Source organism: Sinohyriopsis cumingii, chromosome 2 (assembly GCF_028554795.1).
Source record: "Sinohyriopsis cumingii isolate HCF-2022 chromosome 2, ASM2855479v2, whole genome shotgun sequence".
Classification (NCBI taxonomy): domain Eukaryota; kingdom Metazoa; phylum Mollusca; class Bivalvia; order Unionida; family Unionidae; genus Sinohyriopsis; species Sinohyriopsis cumingii.
This window is the reverse complement of record NC_142962.1, coordinates 54,050,059-54,066,767: the sequence shown is the minus strand read 5'-3', so window position 1 is coordinate 54,066,767 and position 16,709 is coordinate 54,050,059. Positions and strand designations below refer to the sequence as shown.

Below are 16,709 nucleotides of genomic sequence, written 5' to 3'. Positions count from 1 at the left end.
CTTTTGTCACAACACCTTTTTTTTAATCCCGGATGTCCGCAAGCCAAGTTTTAGTTCCGTCGACATAGTAAGAGATATTGTGCGCATACTAATTTAAATAAACGGTGCCGTGCAACTTTCAGAGCTGTAGCATTATCATGCTAATGTACTGTGATTTGACAGTGCTGAGATATAAAAAATGTCAGAATTAAGACCCATAAATACATTCCTACAGTTATCTAATTGCACCATCATCCTGTATTTCCAGTTTTTAATATGTAAACGGTTACTTGTATTAGATGACACACCTTAACATTGTTCTGTATTTTATTCCAGTGTCCAACTACTGCATGCGAAACAATGGCGGATGCAGATTCCTCTGTCTTCCTACACCAAACGGAGGTCGCACTTGCGCATGCCCAGACAATATAGCTCCAGAGAGATGTAACGAAATCGCAAAGGTCAAAAGAAAGTAGATGCTCAATGATGTTTTGCTAGACTCTGTTCTGGCCCAAAGTTTATCATTAGTGTGCCTTAAGTTAAGCCCTTATCTTGCAATTCTGTTATTTTGTAAACCAACTCATTTCTCAAAGAATACTGTATATATTATGTACAATGTTTTTAACTCTGCCCCTCATGCAATGTGCCGGCCCATATGGGTCTCTTCTCTGCAATTCGTAGTCTATCTTGAGTTATAGTTATATATATATATATATATATATATATATATATATATATATATATATATATATATATATATATATATATATATATATATATATATATATATATATATATTACGTGTCTCGCCTCCTTGCTTGTAGTGTTCGTCATTTATGAGCACGTTTGTTGCACATTTTCAGATTTGTAATGTACAATATTGCATGATGTTAATACTCAGAACTTCCCGTGACATTAAAGGAATTTAAAATAATTTCTCTTTTTAATTTCTCACATTAAGCGAATCATAGCTATGTCTTAATGATGTCTTTGTATAGGCGGCTGTATTAGTATATGCCACAAATAGTAAGGCAAAGATAATTTTGCATATATGTCTAAGATGTGACTACCGTATATACTCTCTTATAATTCTAATCAAACTGCAAACAACAAACATGCTGATCAGTCGTAACAAGATGATCCTGCATATCAGGATCTGTGTTGTTTGTTTTACTGATTACCTAATGCGCCGACAGATCTGGGTCTGTACAGTTTGCAGTTAGACTCGTCTTTTAAGCGAGTACATACGGTAACATGTAAATCTTATGGCCTTATTATGAACTATTGCATGCATTTGTGTACATTACGTTCTGCATATATGTGTTTGTATTATGACATTCTTTCATCTTAGTCTATCTCATGAAAAAACTTTTTCTCATTACTTCGTTGGAAGCACGTACTTTGCAATACTAAGGATCTGTAGTCGTGAGATTTTACAACGGAAATTGGTAAGTAGACGATATAATACAGTTATCAACGATCAAAAATTTCTTCGAACTGGAGAAAATGCATCAGCGAATATGTTTTTCATTGGTAACGTTTCCTTTTCGTTTTCGTATTTGAATGATCAGTAGCCAGTAAGATGATAATAAAAGAATTTTTCTTTTCTTGCAGTATTTTTTTTTTCTTCTACACAATTAATTCTATATTGTAAACTTTTGGCAGGATCGTTAGAGATATATAAACCAATTTTAGGTTCAGGAATATATTTCTTTCAACTGCTGTATGCAGTGGAATTAAGATATTTTACGATGTTTGATATATTTTATTTTTTTCTCTTGATGTTTAGCTTAGCATGTATTGTTGGATTAAATTTCAAGATCTTTGGAAACAGAACAATCATGTGACGAAAATTTGCCATCGTTCATTTTGACTCTTTAACGCTAATTTCTTATGTCAATTATTACACTCCTTGATTTATTTTTGATGAAATATCAATATACTGAAGAATAATTTTAATCTTCGTTTAAGTGAGATGGTTTCGAGTTAAGTGGCACGGCATTTCGAGTTAAGTGAGATTGTTTCGAGTTAAGCGGGATGGTTTCTCTAGTTAGGTGTGATGGTCTCTCGAGTTAAATGTGGTACCCTCTCCAGTTTAGACCATAATCTGCGATTCTTAAGTTTAATTTTCAGCTTTTTATATCATCTATATTTTAATGTACTGGCTGTAGGGTAACTCTATACCTTTGAAAACAACACGTTTTCCAGGCAACAGCAAGTTTAAGTCTTCCTCAACTGAAAACAAGATTCAATTTTAAGTCAGTGTGCATTTTTAACTATTAATTATTGCATTTGGGTAATTAGCAATGGCTTTCCATCTCTATTTTTATGTTAAATGTACGACAATACTGAATTAGCTGATAATTGCATTGAATAAAAGGATTGATACGATACTGTTTTTTGTTTGTTTTGCTTTGTTTTGTGTTGGCACGCAGAGTATCATATTGTTATAAAACTAACGCAAATATAAGGACGATCAAGGACATGGAGCCAAGAGACAGTCTTTCAGCAGAACGCAGAATCCATAATATTTTGCATTCAATAGCAAGCTTCCATCAGAGGGTTAAATATATTGTTCAATTCTCCTGAGGTTTTAGTAGAAGATTCCCTTCTTCTTGACGGACAGGGAGTGTTTTATATAGTTGTTTAGTAAAACAGTTTGAAAATTGAATATAAAGGAAGTCAAGACGTAGAAAACTACCAAACTGCGTTCATAAAGAAAGCAACAAACTACTGTGAGACTTTTAATGTGGATTCAGACACCTGAGAAGCACAACTAACCATCGAGTTAGTCTTTAAAAATTGTTCAAATTATCTTTCAGTTAGAGATACTATAATAGTAGCTATGTTATTTTGACTTGGAAAATACAAAGATCCCAATTTGTTGCTACCAGCAATAAAATGAAACGTTTAAGCTTTCTGATTTAATTTTCAGATAAGTGGAATTTCTCTTCAGTATGCCCAGAGTTTTAAATTCCAACATTTTATTCTTTCTTTTACAAAATGACAATTTGATTGGAGTATAAGTTATCGGTGCATTGCCTAGGATGCTCTCCTATAGTTTTAAATTTTGCATAGGGTTGGATATTTAAAGAAAACTAATTTCCCAGGATTGCTCACTATTTATACCGGTAATTTAAAAAGACATTCATATCTTAGGTATTGTTAAAAGAAATTTTGATTCTTTATGTTGTGCATGATTAATGGGTGTAATTTGAGCTACAGAGTATACAGCTTGCCCTTACTTTAAATGTGTACCTATCAAAATCTGCTAGCTACCCTTGGTCATTTTCACTTCCTGGACGTGAGAGGTAAATTGTAACTTACCTGAAAACTTTCTGTACAGTTTATATATTTTGAAATTCGTTAGATGCACGTTCAGAAGTGATATTGTCTGCTCTGGCAAAATTCGTTTTCCCTATTTTAATGATTGATAAAGATAGTGTAAGTTAGGCTTATTCGGGTTGATGTTTCGAACACATGGGATTAGCCTACTTGGTTAGCTATATGCGTAGATCATTTCCAGTTAATATCATATTAGGCATAATAAATAAATAAATAAATAATTAAATGAATGAATGAATGAATGAATGAATGAATAACTTAACCTTACACCTGTCAGTCTCTTAGATGTTTATATCTGTAGAGCACCCTCATACGAAGGTACCAATATTCCTTTTGAAATCTCGACTATTACAATATTAATGTATTCAAATAGCAGGAACGATTCTTGGAATAATTTTTCTTGAAAATGAAATGGTTAAGCTTACACTTATGCCCTGTCGACAATGCAGCAGCTTCTGAGGGCTTCGCCCCATGGGCCCCCAAAAGGGTTACCATCCCAAAGAACCCATGCCTACTTGTTAATGTTTGCGCTGACAATATTTATGGATTAGTCACTGGAAAGAGAAATACTGTTATGTCTATGTTGATCATATAGTTAATCATCATGTTTGACATTTGCGGAAACAAAATAACGTACAACTATTTACATTACAATTAATATCACACATGATGTTTTTGTTGTTGTTTAACGCCATTTTTCAGCACGCGATTGGCTATACATGGCGGCCAGTATTAATGGTGGAGGAAGAACCCGGGAAAACCCAGGAAAGAACCACCGACCCACGAGAAGCTACTGGCAATTATCACACATGAAAAGTGCTTATTACATAATGAGGCCCGTATGTTTAGCGCATACTAAACATTATATATGGCACACGGAGAAAGCAATTGATTGATACTTAGTCCCAAGAATACTATCAATACTAATATATAATTGGTCTTGTTCAATCAGCTGAATTGTGTTTGGAATTTATGAGTCTTTGTTCCCAGAGTTCATTCTGAACCAACTGTTATCGTTTTGAAATGGAACGTTATGCTGTTATTTAATGACATTGATTACATACCTGGTTGAACGTATTTATCAGTTAGAGAGCAGGAGAGACTAGGATGAAAAATAAATTGTTATACATCTAAATTTCTAATCTCTCTCTCTCTCTGTCTCTCTCTCTCTGTCTCTCTTCTTCTTCTTCTTCTTCTTCTTTTTCTTCTTCTTCATCAACACACTTCTAGCGACAGTTTAACTATTTTCCCACATTCATTGATAAAATTATATGAATTCCTCATTAACAGTAGTAGATAAGACTCGGACTAAATATATTAATAGTCTTAGGCACCATATTGGTAATGTATGTATGTATGTATTTATGTATGTATGTATGTATGGATGGATGGATGGATGGATGAATGGATGGATAAATGGATGGATGGATGGATATATTGAAAGATGTACGGATGTGTGTGGCAAATATTACAACGCGTCGTAAATGTGTATCCTAGCGTAGACAACGCATACCCAACGTCTCCATGACGATGATGTCATAACCATGCAACGTCATGCACTAACACGCGGAGGGAGTCTCGGTACACGCAGCTAATGTCTTTCATACAACGTTGGCTTAGCAAAATGGATGGCTGGTATAAATTACGGCGGGACCTTCCCGAGGATTATGTTTTTGGCGATTGCAGCTTATGCCACCAGAAAAATGTGAAAGTCAAACAACTGAATTGTGGGAAACATTACTTCTGCCGGATGTGCTATGAATTCGCACCGCGACTTAGGAAAGGAAATTTCAGCTGTGCTAATTGCGCCTCAGACGAAAAGATTAGAATCAACCGCGAAAGTATGGATCGAGTGGATGCTTTCATCGCCCAGCAAACTGGAATGGGCGCTTCAAAGTTCCAGGAAGTTACCATGAGCGTGAAGGGGGACAATATCATAAGTTTCGCAGGTATCATATGAATGCAGGCCTGCGTTTAACACTATAATGTAGGTTAACGCGGATTCATTTTCTCATGTAATATATAGATATTACGTATAGTAGTTTTAAGACAAAAACTGTACAAAATTGTCATGCAGTGGTATTTGCACAAAAGCCACGTTATGTTGGTTAGATTGGGACAATGAAACATTATTAATATAACTATGTTTATGATTCTTTCATCAAGTCATTGACATGTGTCCCATATGTCAACATAGTGGCTAAATGGGATGTTTTGAAAGATATTCTGGCAAATCTAACGTTTGGAAAAACTTCGGATTTAAAATAAAATCTTATGATTCTTTTGGGAAAGCTGTAAGAGTTCTATTTAAATTTTACGTGATTTTCTCAAGTCCACTAAAAAGTTTCTCCTTTGCTGTGCATGTGTGTTTTACGTTTACTGGCCCTCTCTGATAAATATCTTTCTCGGGTGTTGGAATCCCACTTAAAGTCTCAATGCTTATTATATCAATAGAATAGCCAGTGAATTGCAGGCTTCCGAAGGCTTCAGTGTCAACACTTTCTAATTTAATAAAACAACTCTCTGATGTCATACATGATGGCTTTCACAATGTGTCAAATATAATGTAAGCTTAATCATCCCACTTTAATTACAGGTTTAGATTGCAAATTATAAAAAAAAATTAACATTAACATAGCAAATTTATCTACTAAAATGTACTGATCATTTAATGTGGGGGGTACGACTTTCTTTTGATCTGAGATATTTTCTTTTTTTTTATCTAATGATATTTGGTTTCTTTTACAAATAATATAATGAATATACTATTGTGATATTTTCCTATAAACTAGAGCAAGATATTTTTTTCAGCTACTGACAGATGGAATTTTTTTTTTTTTAAAAATGGCCCTTGACACAGACCATTAAAATTGTTTAATTAATCATGTTTAGTTGTTGAAAAAAACTCGTATTTGACGATTAGTCAACGTAACTGTCGCTAATCGAGTTTTTCAAGCAAGGCGTCACCGCAACCGGTAAAATGGATGTTTGCGACAGTAACACCGCCATTACTGTTCTCAAATCATAAAACCAAAAAAAAAAAAAAAAGAAAGCGTTATCTCGGTTCGAACATTCTGTGGAAAAGGTTTTGGAACCCAAAGCCAAAACAAAACGTGATCATAGGTGGCATTACTTTACTGGAAAAATGATGACGTTACACAGTGTCAAAACAATTGGATGTCAGTTCAGAATGTTGCAGGATTGGAATAAACATATAAATACATTTTAGTTCGCAGTTTGATACTGTCTACTATTCTAACAACTTAAATTAGCCTTCTCCTGCATAACACAAATATTGATACATATTTCAGCATGACAACAGTGACTAATAATGAAAAACGACGAGAGAGAGAGAGAGAGAGAGAGAGAGAGAGAGAGAAAGAGAGTTACAGCATTCATTGTTTGAGTAAGCTATTGAAATTGTCCGGTATAGGTTGTATATTTACATGCAAGCTGTATAATTTTATAATTTTCATTTGCATCACATTTTTCTGCAAAGCAGTACATCAATGATAACAGTTGGACATGGCACCGGGAATAATTGTTTCGTCAACTCAGTTCGTTGCTGATTCTACTTGGGACAGAACATGCAGAACTACTTGGTGGTTGCCATCCCACCACTGGAACAAAAGATGGTGTCACCAAGTTCAACACGTTACAGATCAGCTTGCAGGGTCAAATTGCTAAAACTAGGCTTTTTACTAGATACAATATTTGGACATAAATTCTTTTTTCACGCTCTATAAGGCATCCTAAGAACCCTGTTCAACATTTTGCCACAAGATTACTGTTAAGGGGATGAAAGTAGATTTAGTAGATTTAAGACTGTAATTGTAAATGATTCTATTATTTGAACGTTGTACGTTATTATTTGGTTGTTCGGACTCAGGGAGAAGAAGTAATTCAATGAGAGACTAAAATGACATATCCAAGATGGGGCCTGATATAAGTAATGTAATTAGTTTTACTAAAATTTACATTCTAAGTTTTTATTTTAGTTTTAGATCATTGGCTATTCGAGATGATGATGATTTTGAAACTGCTATAAATGTGAAAAGTCCATTTGATATTTGATGAAAGTAGTAACCCTTCATATCAATGTCAATTCCGATATTTGAGATTAGTATTTTCAACAAAAATGCTCACTGTTTCTTTATTCTTGATTAAACATTAAGAACCATTTTTTTGACCTGTTATGCAGTTTTATTAGGTAATTATTAATGAAAATCTCTATTTCATCACAATAAGGCAATGAATACTGCACAGATGAGTCAGCTTAAAAAAGAGAGAGTGAGAGAGCTTATATCATTGGCAATATCGCTTGCATAAATTAGACATAACAAGGGACCAAGTACGGGTCCTTGTGGCCCACTAGTATCTGTAATCTTTTCTTGCGACTAAGTATCGTGCAAAAGCAACATTTGTTTTCTATTACGTAGATAAGTTTCAAACCATTTTATCAGAAACACCGTATTCTTTCTATTTAAAAAAACAAACTTCTTGCCGAACCAGGTCGAAAGATTTTGATTGATCACAAATTACAATACGAGGATTTTGAGGTTGTTTCATTGATTTGTATATACTATGATACATTTTAATATGTTGACATACAGTGAAGTGACCAGAAAGGAATCCTGATTGATAATTTTAGAAAAGAAAATTTTAATGAAATAATTATGCACTTGCTTAAAGATACTTATTTAAAAAGTAGAGAATTGGTATGTAATATGCAACTTCATGTAAATCACCGTTTTTAGGAATGGGAAGAATTTGCACAGGTTTCCATTTGGATTTTCTTCCTTGAATTATCGCTGAAACAGAATTGTTAGTGGTGCTCCTATTGTTTTATCGACGCCCTGAAGCAGCAGACGACTTAAACCATCAGGTTCATGGTTCGATTGACAATAATGGAATGAATAATATCTTTATTTTCTTTTTCAGTGACAGTAATTTCGTTTAGGTATCAGATCTTTTTTTTTTAAATAGGAAAGAAAACATTGCTATCATCAATAGTTGGAACTGAAGTAAAATATTCCTATAAAATGTTAGCCCGTTTTTTCATTCTAAATACAAAACGAAGCATTATTTCCTGTAACTTTAGGTGGCGGAAAAGAATTTGAAGGATTTATCACTTTCAAGACTGATTTGTAATTTTCCAAAACGCTTTAGGAGCGATTTTCTCATGATGTGACAGATGTGCACCAATATTATCCATGGACCAAGGACATGGTGTATCGCTTGAGATGTAACATTAACATTCCTTGCAGTTCAAAACGGAGGTCATCTCTTATCCAGCTTTTCCTACTTTGTGAGTAGACTGCATACTTGATGTATGCTATATTATTATCGCGGAAACAAACCCACCAGTGTTTGCTAATCTTGTGTGTCCTGTAATCAAGCTGGTCCCACTCTTTAATAAATGATTTAATTGATTTCTCTAAACCTGAATTTGTAATATTGTGACTGATTAACCAAGTACACGAAATCCATTTCACTGATTTACGTTAAAACTTTGCGACGTAGCAATTAATAGGCATTGAGTTTTTCTGCCACACCACCGAAGATCTACACCACGTATTCAATATAAACCCAAAATATGAACCCGCTCGGAAAATATTTATCAAAAACCTAAAAGAGATTGGATCACCACACACATACCCAGAGTTACTTATGGACTGTAATAAAAATAAACAATCAGCATATAAAAATATAAATCAATTCATAGACTCAGCAGGACTTAGGAATAAAATATAATTACTATCCCCACAAAACCAAAAGACCCAGTAACTAGCTAAATAAATTTAGAAGCCACCACATAAAAACCCATAACATATCATTCAATTTTATAAAAGTATTAATAAATAATTCACTTACGAAGCACCTATAAAAAACTAAGGAAGCCGCAAAATCGGATGTCCTAGATGTCCTTAACGAACCGAGTAATCAGCTAGGATTCCGGTCCTAGATGTCATTAACGAACCGTGTAGTCGGCTAGGACTCCGGTCTCTTGCTAAAGAAAGTATAAATAACATTCAATCTCTAAAAACATTAATTAATAAATAACTTAAAGAAGTAATATCTAAAAACTTATAAATAACATAACGTAGGAAACACACCCTAAACACCTCGACTAGTAATACCATCATAACCTTGAAAATCTCTCTTCATACATGATTTCTACTAAGAACCTCTATAAACAGCATAGAACATCCCCCCGCCTTTTAGAACATTTTGAAGAAAAAAAAATCGAAAAAAAAAAACAACGGAAGTAACAGCAGGCCAATGCAACAAGAAACCAGTGATGTAAAGCAAGCAGGACCGTTCCCGAGCTCTCCTTTCCACTAATGACAGCCAACCATTCTACTGTAGGGACCTTTATGGACCCACAGATTGAGGCCAAACTATCAGGGTTCCTTGAATTCATAAAAGCCTGGGGGAGGTGGCACCATCCCCTTCCCCAGGAACAACTAGCAGGCTGCGGTGCAGTCAGAAAAAGTGGCACATGCACAATTGTGCGCACGCCACTATAATTAAACTCAACAACAAAAAATTGAGTTTTTCAGATTTTATAATTTGACAAAGTCTTTTATGTATTTTCCAATTCACACTTTATGGTATGTTAATATTTTATCTTTTCTTCTTCATATTTTCTGTCATGGTTTTGGTACATATTACAATTTTCGTATCACAACGTTGCAAGTCTGTAAGCACGGGATAAATATTAATCTGCATTGTTCTCATTTTACTGAGACGGTAAGAGTTATATCGCATTTCAAACGAAAACAGAACGCACTCTTTGAATTTAGCATTGAATGGCTGTATACTGTCGCTGAATGCGAAAACCGCAAAGTGGTATTCCGTGGTAGTGCAGTGTAAGGCGAGAAAGCGTAGTCTGTGATTTAAACTATGAACTTAAAAGATCCAGGGTTCGAGCTTGCCCCGGACCTCTGCTGTTGTGTCCTTGTAAAAATGCAATTGTCCTCGCTCTCTCAGATTAGCCCAACTGTAAACAGGTATCATCACTATACGATGGAGTTAAACTATCATGGACGTTTTCTCTCATCAAGCAATGCCAGTTGCTTCACCTATAACAAATTTGTTGCGTTTTTATGGGTCAACGTGTGTCCCATTTATACCTGTTATAAGACCATATCCAATCAGGAAGAAAAAATTAGTGTGACGGGACTTCACGAATAACATTAATTGTTATTAAGTCACTCAACGTATCTCAGCTTTATCTACACGTGTAAATGATTTGCAATAGTGTGCAAATAATTGGTGGGCTAAATTCTTTGTATGTTTTGTTAGTGACCCGGTTTGGAATGATGCCGAGGCAGTTAAAGACTTAACCTGGGATCGGTGCTGCTAAAGCGCATAATCACTCAACTTTATTCCATACCGGGTCACTGATAACCTTTTTAACTAGTTGCAATTAGTGGTCACCAACAGGAAACGTGGCTCAGAAAGACTTTACTATTTTTATTTGTCTTGTGAAGGAGAAACAACCAAATGGAAATGTAATGAAAATTGAAGAATTAAAGAACGAACGAGAAGAGCAACGAGAAATATACACTTTCGGATACTTTCAGACGGGACAAGAGAATAAAAGAAGCATTACAGAATATGAAATGTTGGTAGGTTGAAAAGGGGCCCTAAAAGGAAGAAGTTCTCGAATACTTCTCTGCCTTCATATGAGGATCGAACAGCATTTGGTGGTGTCTTAAGTTTTCGGGATGGGGTCATATCAGGTTGACCCATATCGGAATGGAACAACATTTGAGATAAGTCTTCAAGGGAAACTTAACCTATATTTTTTCTTTTCCTCCTTAAGTCGCATAATGTTACCGTATCAATGTAATTCCATCAGGCTGGGAATAATATCACAGGGTTTGATGGAATCAGCATTCAAATTAACCTTCGTTTATATACAAAATATTGACTTGTATTCTTTTATAGATTGTGATGATGCTGACTTGTCCGGTAATAATGAAGAGTGGGAGCGTCTTCTGCAGCCAAATGTATCGGTTCTGGAGAATAACGCTCATCGTCAGTCAACACAGAAAGAAAAGCGTGAAGAAAATGATAAATCACAAAGGGTAAATAACAATTTCCCTCTCATACCCGAATTGATAAAGGTTCCAAAGAAACAATCTGTAATCAGGTTAGTTGTGCCATCAGTCGATCATAAGTATGATTCGAAATATGGTCGACATTCCGGAAAACAGCCAATCTTGAACAATGTGACGGAACTCATTCGATTGGAAAGTTCCATATCGGATATCTCCTCCGATTCGGGCAGCATGCCTTTATCGACACGCTGTCATCGTCACTCAAGTGCGGAAGGAACCTATGCTGATGTGGAAGATTTTACGAGTCAATATGGGGAAAAAAGCAGTAGGGACAATGCCCGTGTGGAAGATGAGGAGGAAGTTGAACGGTGCACATCTCCAATCAAAGGTAAATGAAATTATTAAAAAAAAATTGGAAAATATCAATCTGCACACCGAGAAATATCTACTGCTTTGGTTGACACAAGATCATATTTGCAGGGTAAATATCTGAATGTATTTTAAACGAAAATAAGATTTGAACAAGGTTTTATAATTCCTGCTTGTGCGATATTATCTTGGATGCACCGGTTCCTGACCCAGCTACCTCTTTACTATCCATTAAAAAAACCCCAACAAACACAAAAATTCATGGCGCACATGACGCACTATGGTCAAAATTGGTAAAGTACATCACAGTCATCATTTATTACCATTCGTGGACGTATTTAGTCGTGACACGCCGTGTCAGATAATAATAAAGTGCCAGAGAACAACGTTGTTGTTGTGGTTACTACGGTTGAGAAATCAACCTGGTGAAAGTAATTAAAAATATCATTTTTTTTATCAGCACAACATCAGTGATGCATATACAGGGCAGCTATCCCTAGAGTCTTCTCTGATTTAAACAACTAAATTTATATTTGATATGACCTACATACTCGACTAAACTATGAGGTATCATATTAAGAACTGATCTTTCGTCTGACATTCAGGTCGCTGACTATTGCATCATACAAGCGTTCTAAATATATTTGTATCGAGCAGCGATGTATTGCTCTTGCTCACCTTAATATCATTGCTTTCAAATTAAACGTTTCTTGCTAGCTCCAAAACTCTTTAAACCTCGACCCCAAAGACGGTTTTGCGAAGATGACTCGGATGACTTCGAAGCGCTCAAAGAGGAACTGGGTGAAATCGAAGGACCTGGATTCAGAAGTAGCCCGGATGTTGGGGGCAGTACGAGACCATCTACAAGCTCGGAGGATGACTTCTGGAACTTTTAAAATTGTAATTGTAAATAGTTGCACTTTAAAAATCGCCGATAATGTGTAAATTAGCGACATTATTCCATTAAAAGATTTATGAAGCATATATTTCTCTTATCAATTTAATGTACAAAATGTCATGATTTACCGTGAAAAACACATAAAAAAGAGTATGTAGTAAAAGAAAGTATTTGTGATCAATTTAAAGAATATAGAAAGTCTAAGTTTCCATACCTTCTGGTTAACTCGACTCCATCAACTGATCATGAATGTAAGAAAAACAAGATGATTAGTGAAATGATTGTGTTTTGTTTATAACTCTATCTAAGCTCTTCCTAAAAAGGGAGATAAAGAATATTCACGGGAACACACTTAAACAGTGAAACGTGTAGACGTAGAACTCGCACAGACGCACATAAAAAGGGACACAAGTTGATAAAAATCACAACAGAGATACACATAAAGAGTGACAGATGAAGAACACACAGAGAAATACACACATTAAGAGTGATAAGTGTAGATAGAGAACACACAAGGAGATACCGCTTAATAGTGACACATGTAGAATATTGACTATTACATGTTGGCACCAGGGAGAAAACCCATCTCGAATAAAGAAAAGGTCCAAACAATATAAAAAGAACACGATATCGAGAAGTAAAAATATGTCTTGAAAGGAATCTTATGAATAAGGCATGATCTACTCGCAGTTACGTACATAACTACGTCACGCCAAGCAGCACAGCGCAATTATGCAAATCTTCTTCAGTTGCCCATTGTGTCCGATGATGACGCTAGTTGTGCACCGCACAGTGACTACGCATGTCGCTTCTAAGACAAAAGCTGTATGCTCACAGAATGTTATAGGTTAGGGATGGGAAGTCTGTAGACGTGACATTCTGGGATGCTGCGCTGTGCCGTTTATCTCTCGTGATTTTGAGGCGTTTGAGGCGGTCATGCTCCAATAGTTCAACAGTCTTTGCGATGAGAGTGCGCCAGGTAGACCAGTCCATGTCATAGTCTTCCAGCTCGCTGGATTGGATTACATTTAAAGTTGTCTTAGTGTCTTTTCATGGGGCGTCCTCGTTTCCGCTTTCCCAGCTTGAGCTCACTATAGAAGAGCCGTCTCTGTATTCTGGTCTCCTCCATCCAAATGAAATGGACAGACCATCTGAATGAATCGTTAATAGAGGAGACAGTAGAAAATTGTATTCCATTTACATTAGAATTTTCAAATATACGTAGTTTCTAAAAGCTGACAGATGTGGTAAAAATAGCACTTTGGGAAATGAGGGAGCTAAAACCAGCAGACCATGGGGGAAAAACTGTCCAAATTATTGAAGCTGCATTTTGTATCATTGCGGTGTAATTGTCTACAATACTAATTCTTTTGATATAAATGTTTGTCTCTCTAGTTTTGATTTGCTTGTTTTCATCTTTCGACTATTTTTGTCGTATGCTTTGTAGTATTTTCTGTTTTCATCCTTCCATTTGTTCGCGCAACATTCAGTTCCTTTTGCACACAGCATTCTTTTAGAAAGACCATTGAAACATAGAATTGATAATCCACCAGCATTGAATATTGCAGAAGATTTATAGCTAGCCATTAAAGTTTCCTTTTACCTAATTCGCAACCTAATAGCCAATAGTCTTGCACCTGACAAAATTTACACACAGAGGACCGATTTGCTGTTATTTTAATCGCGTATTTGATGGGTGATGGCAAAACAACTTAACTGAGACGTGTCAGAGATATAAAAAAATATTTCGTCAAGATCTTTAAGACAAAACAAAACAAAACAGAATAATATGCATAATATACAACGTTTTTGAATTCTTAGCGCCAAGCATGGAAACAGAGTAAGCTTGCCTATGTATTTCAAAAGCCAGATTGAATTTTTTTAAAACAACCAGTGATATAAATATTCCTTTAATCTTCACAGATTTAAAACAGCAGTTATATGTATCGTGTCGAAGGCTTGAATGCAAAAAATTATTTATAACAAAACATTGAAACCTGATAAAATAGTATTATCAGTCTTTGAAGAACTGATAATCAAATCAATCACTAATAGAAAGAAAATCGATCACAAGTTTATTTTCATTGTTAATGGGAACAATGAATACAGACTCGTATTTATTCGAGCCCTTGACAGTTAATAATGTATATCATGAAATTTGCAATGATCATCGTAAATGCAAACGACTACAGAGGGATGCAATTAACATATTAGGTATCAGCAAAGGGTGCAAAGTTATAGACTGTCGTGGTACGCCTGTAATTGTGTGCTTTCCACTTAAACTTAATTGAGTCGGTACACGATGTCTGGGAATCTATAAATTCCAAGTCTCAGTAAACCTTTTCATATTGAGACCAAACGTGATTCAAAGTAACAACTCTAGGTTAAGAGATTAAATGCAATTAAGACCTGAGTAATAACCGTATAAAAATAAATATACACTACAATGCCTAATTCACTGCTACCACAAATACAAGATTTGTATTGATTTATGGCATGGAACTCAGTACACATAGTATTATTCATTATAAAAATCCCATGATTTGAACAACAGTCCATGATATTGGAAATTAACTAGATTTACTAGATCCACGGAGAGTAGTCAATCAAGATGCTATACTAGATTATTTATCTGGAGACAGAATATTTCACCGATTCATCTATTTGTTCGTGAGTAGAAAAACATACCACTCAGCTATAAATTGAACTTTGTCAGTACTTACACTTCACAGATCCCTTGTTTAATTCCGAGGGAGACTTCTATTACAAAAGAGATGCACTAATACAGTTAAAAATTTATTCTAAATACCATCAAAGAATAACATGCAGTGATCTTCTCTTTTGTGTAATCCTTCCAGTGAAAATTAAAACCAACGCAACGACTATTCACTGACAAATGCAAATATATATGAAGATGAAATTGTAATTTCAAACAACAATAACTTAGTCAAAGAATAGATAAAGAAAATATAGCACAAATAAATATTAACAAACTAAACTAGATGAAAGAAGGAAAATCTATTGAAGTAGCAAGGTCAAGATCAAAAGCAAGAATTTAGTGATAATAATTCAAAATACTTTCTTAACTTGAGAAAGAAAAACTTCACTAGCAAAATAGTGAAGGAATTACTTTTGGGTGGGGTGTGTGTTTGTGGATACACAGGTCATTCTGAAGCACTAAATTAAAAAAAAGATTATTATGAAAATTATATCAAAGCAAAACTAAAAGCAATCTGCAAACAAACGAACATTTCGTATGCATGATAAGCAAATTTATATTCGCTGAGGAAAACCCAAGTGAGGGTAAATTTGATCTTTTCCGAGTGTGCTTTAGCATGAAAAATAAAACCAGTCCTGGTTCGGATGGATTTAATAAGTCGAATTCTGTAAGTTCTTGTAGACAAATTGATGTGGGTGTTGTATACATATGTCTAAATGTTTTATATAAAATCGAAAACCATGTCCAAATTTATGTGGCAGGAAATTATCACATGCATTCCAAAAAGAAGATACAGTTAGAAGATTTTAAAGTAATTGGAGACGAATTTCATTGCCTAATTAATCGTAGAGTATAAAATATAATCAGCTTGAATAGTAAATATAATTGAGAAGGTACTTTTTCTATAATACAAAATAAGAAAAACATTATTGAAAAGAAATTTAATGGCGAAAGAACAGAATGTTATATTATTGGAAGAACTACCTCGACGAAATATATTAGTCTGGTCTTCTCTTATTAACTTGTTTTGAAAAATAAACACACAATTCATTCTGCCGAATATGACGTTTAGGAAAATGCTCTAAAATCCTTTAATTTTCGTAATTCTATAAGTCAATAAAAGTGGTCTAGTCTCACAATTCTTTCATTTAGTGAGAGGGTGCCGTCAAGGAAATCCATTGGTCCCATATCTTTTTATTATAGGAATTGAATATCTCTCTAGCGATCTAAAATATAACACAAATATTAGCGGTATCTTTTAATAATAAGAGAGAAGTTAAATTGGGTCGCTACGCGGATGATGCCATTTACTGCTGGTTGGATCTTCACG

General features: G+C 34.8%; 2 protein-coding genes across 2 annotated transcripts in view; both read left to right on the top strand.

Annotated features, from left to right (window-relative positions):
* The window catches only part of LOC149804879 (nidogen-1-like), a 60,229-nt gene extending 57,857 nt beyond the window's left edge, over nucleotides 1–2,372 (top strand). Inside the window, exon 25 of the mRNA XM_089945511.1 lies at nucleotides 316–2,372. Coding sequence (XP_089801637.1) covers nucleotides 316–455 — 140 coding nt within the window. The 3' untranslated portion in view covers nucleotides 456–2,372. The remainder of the gene's footprint in view (nucleotides 1–315) is intronic.
* A 2,537-nt stretch (nucleotides 2,373–4,909) lies between these two features.
* Nucleotides 4,910–12,746, top strand: LOC149804878 (uncharacterized). The gene is made up of 3 exons (XM_089935175.1): nucleotides 4,910–5,273; nucleotides 11,281–11,781; nucleotides 12,480–12,746. Exons 1-3 carry the CDS (start codon nucleotides 4,919–4,921, stop codon nucleotides 12,656–12,658), a joined length of 1,035 nt encoding a protein of 344 aa, XP_089791301.1. The 5' UTR covers nucleotides 4,910–4,918; the 3' UTR covers nucleotides 12,659–12,746.
* Nucleotides 12,747–16,709: the final 3,963 nt, after the last annotated feature.

Coding starts and splice junctions, on each gene's coding strand:
- LOC149804878 (XM_089935175.1), top strand. CDS start 4,919: ATGTCTTTCATACAACGTTGGCTTAGCAAAATGGATGGCTGGTATAAA. Junction 5,274..11,280: donor CAATATCATAAGTTTCGCAG/GTATCATATGAA, acceptor ATTCTTTTATAG/ATTGTGATGATGCTGACTTG. Junction 11,782..12,479: donor GTGCACATCTCCAATCAAAG/GTAAATGAAATT, acceptor GTTTCTTGCTAG/CTCCAAAACTCTTTAAACCT.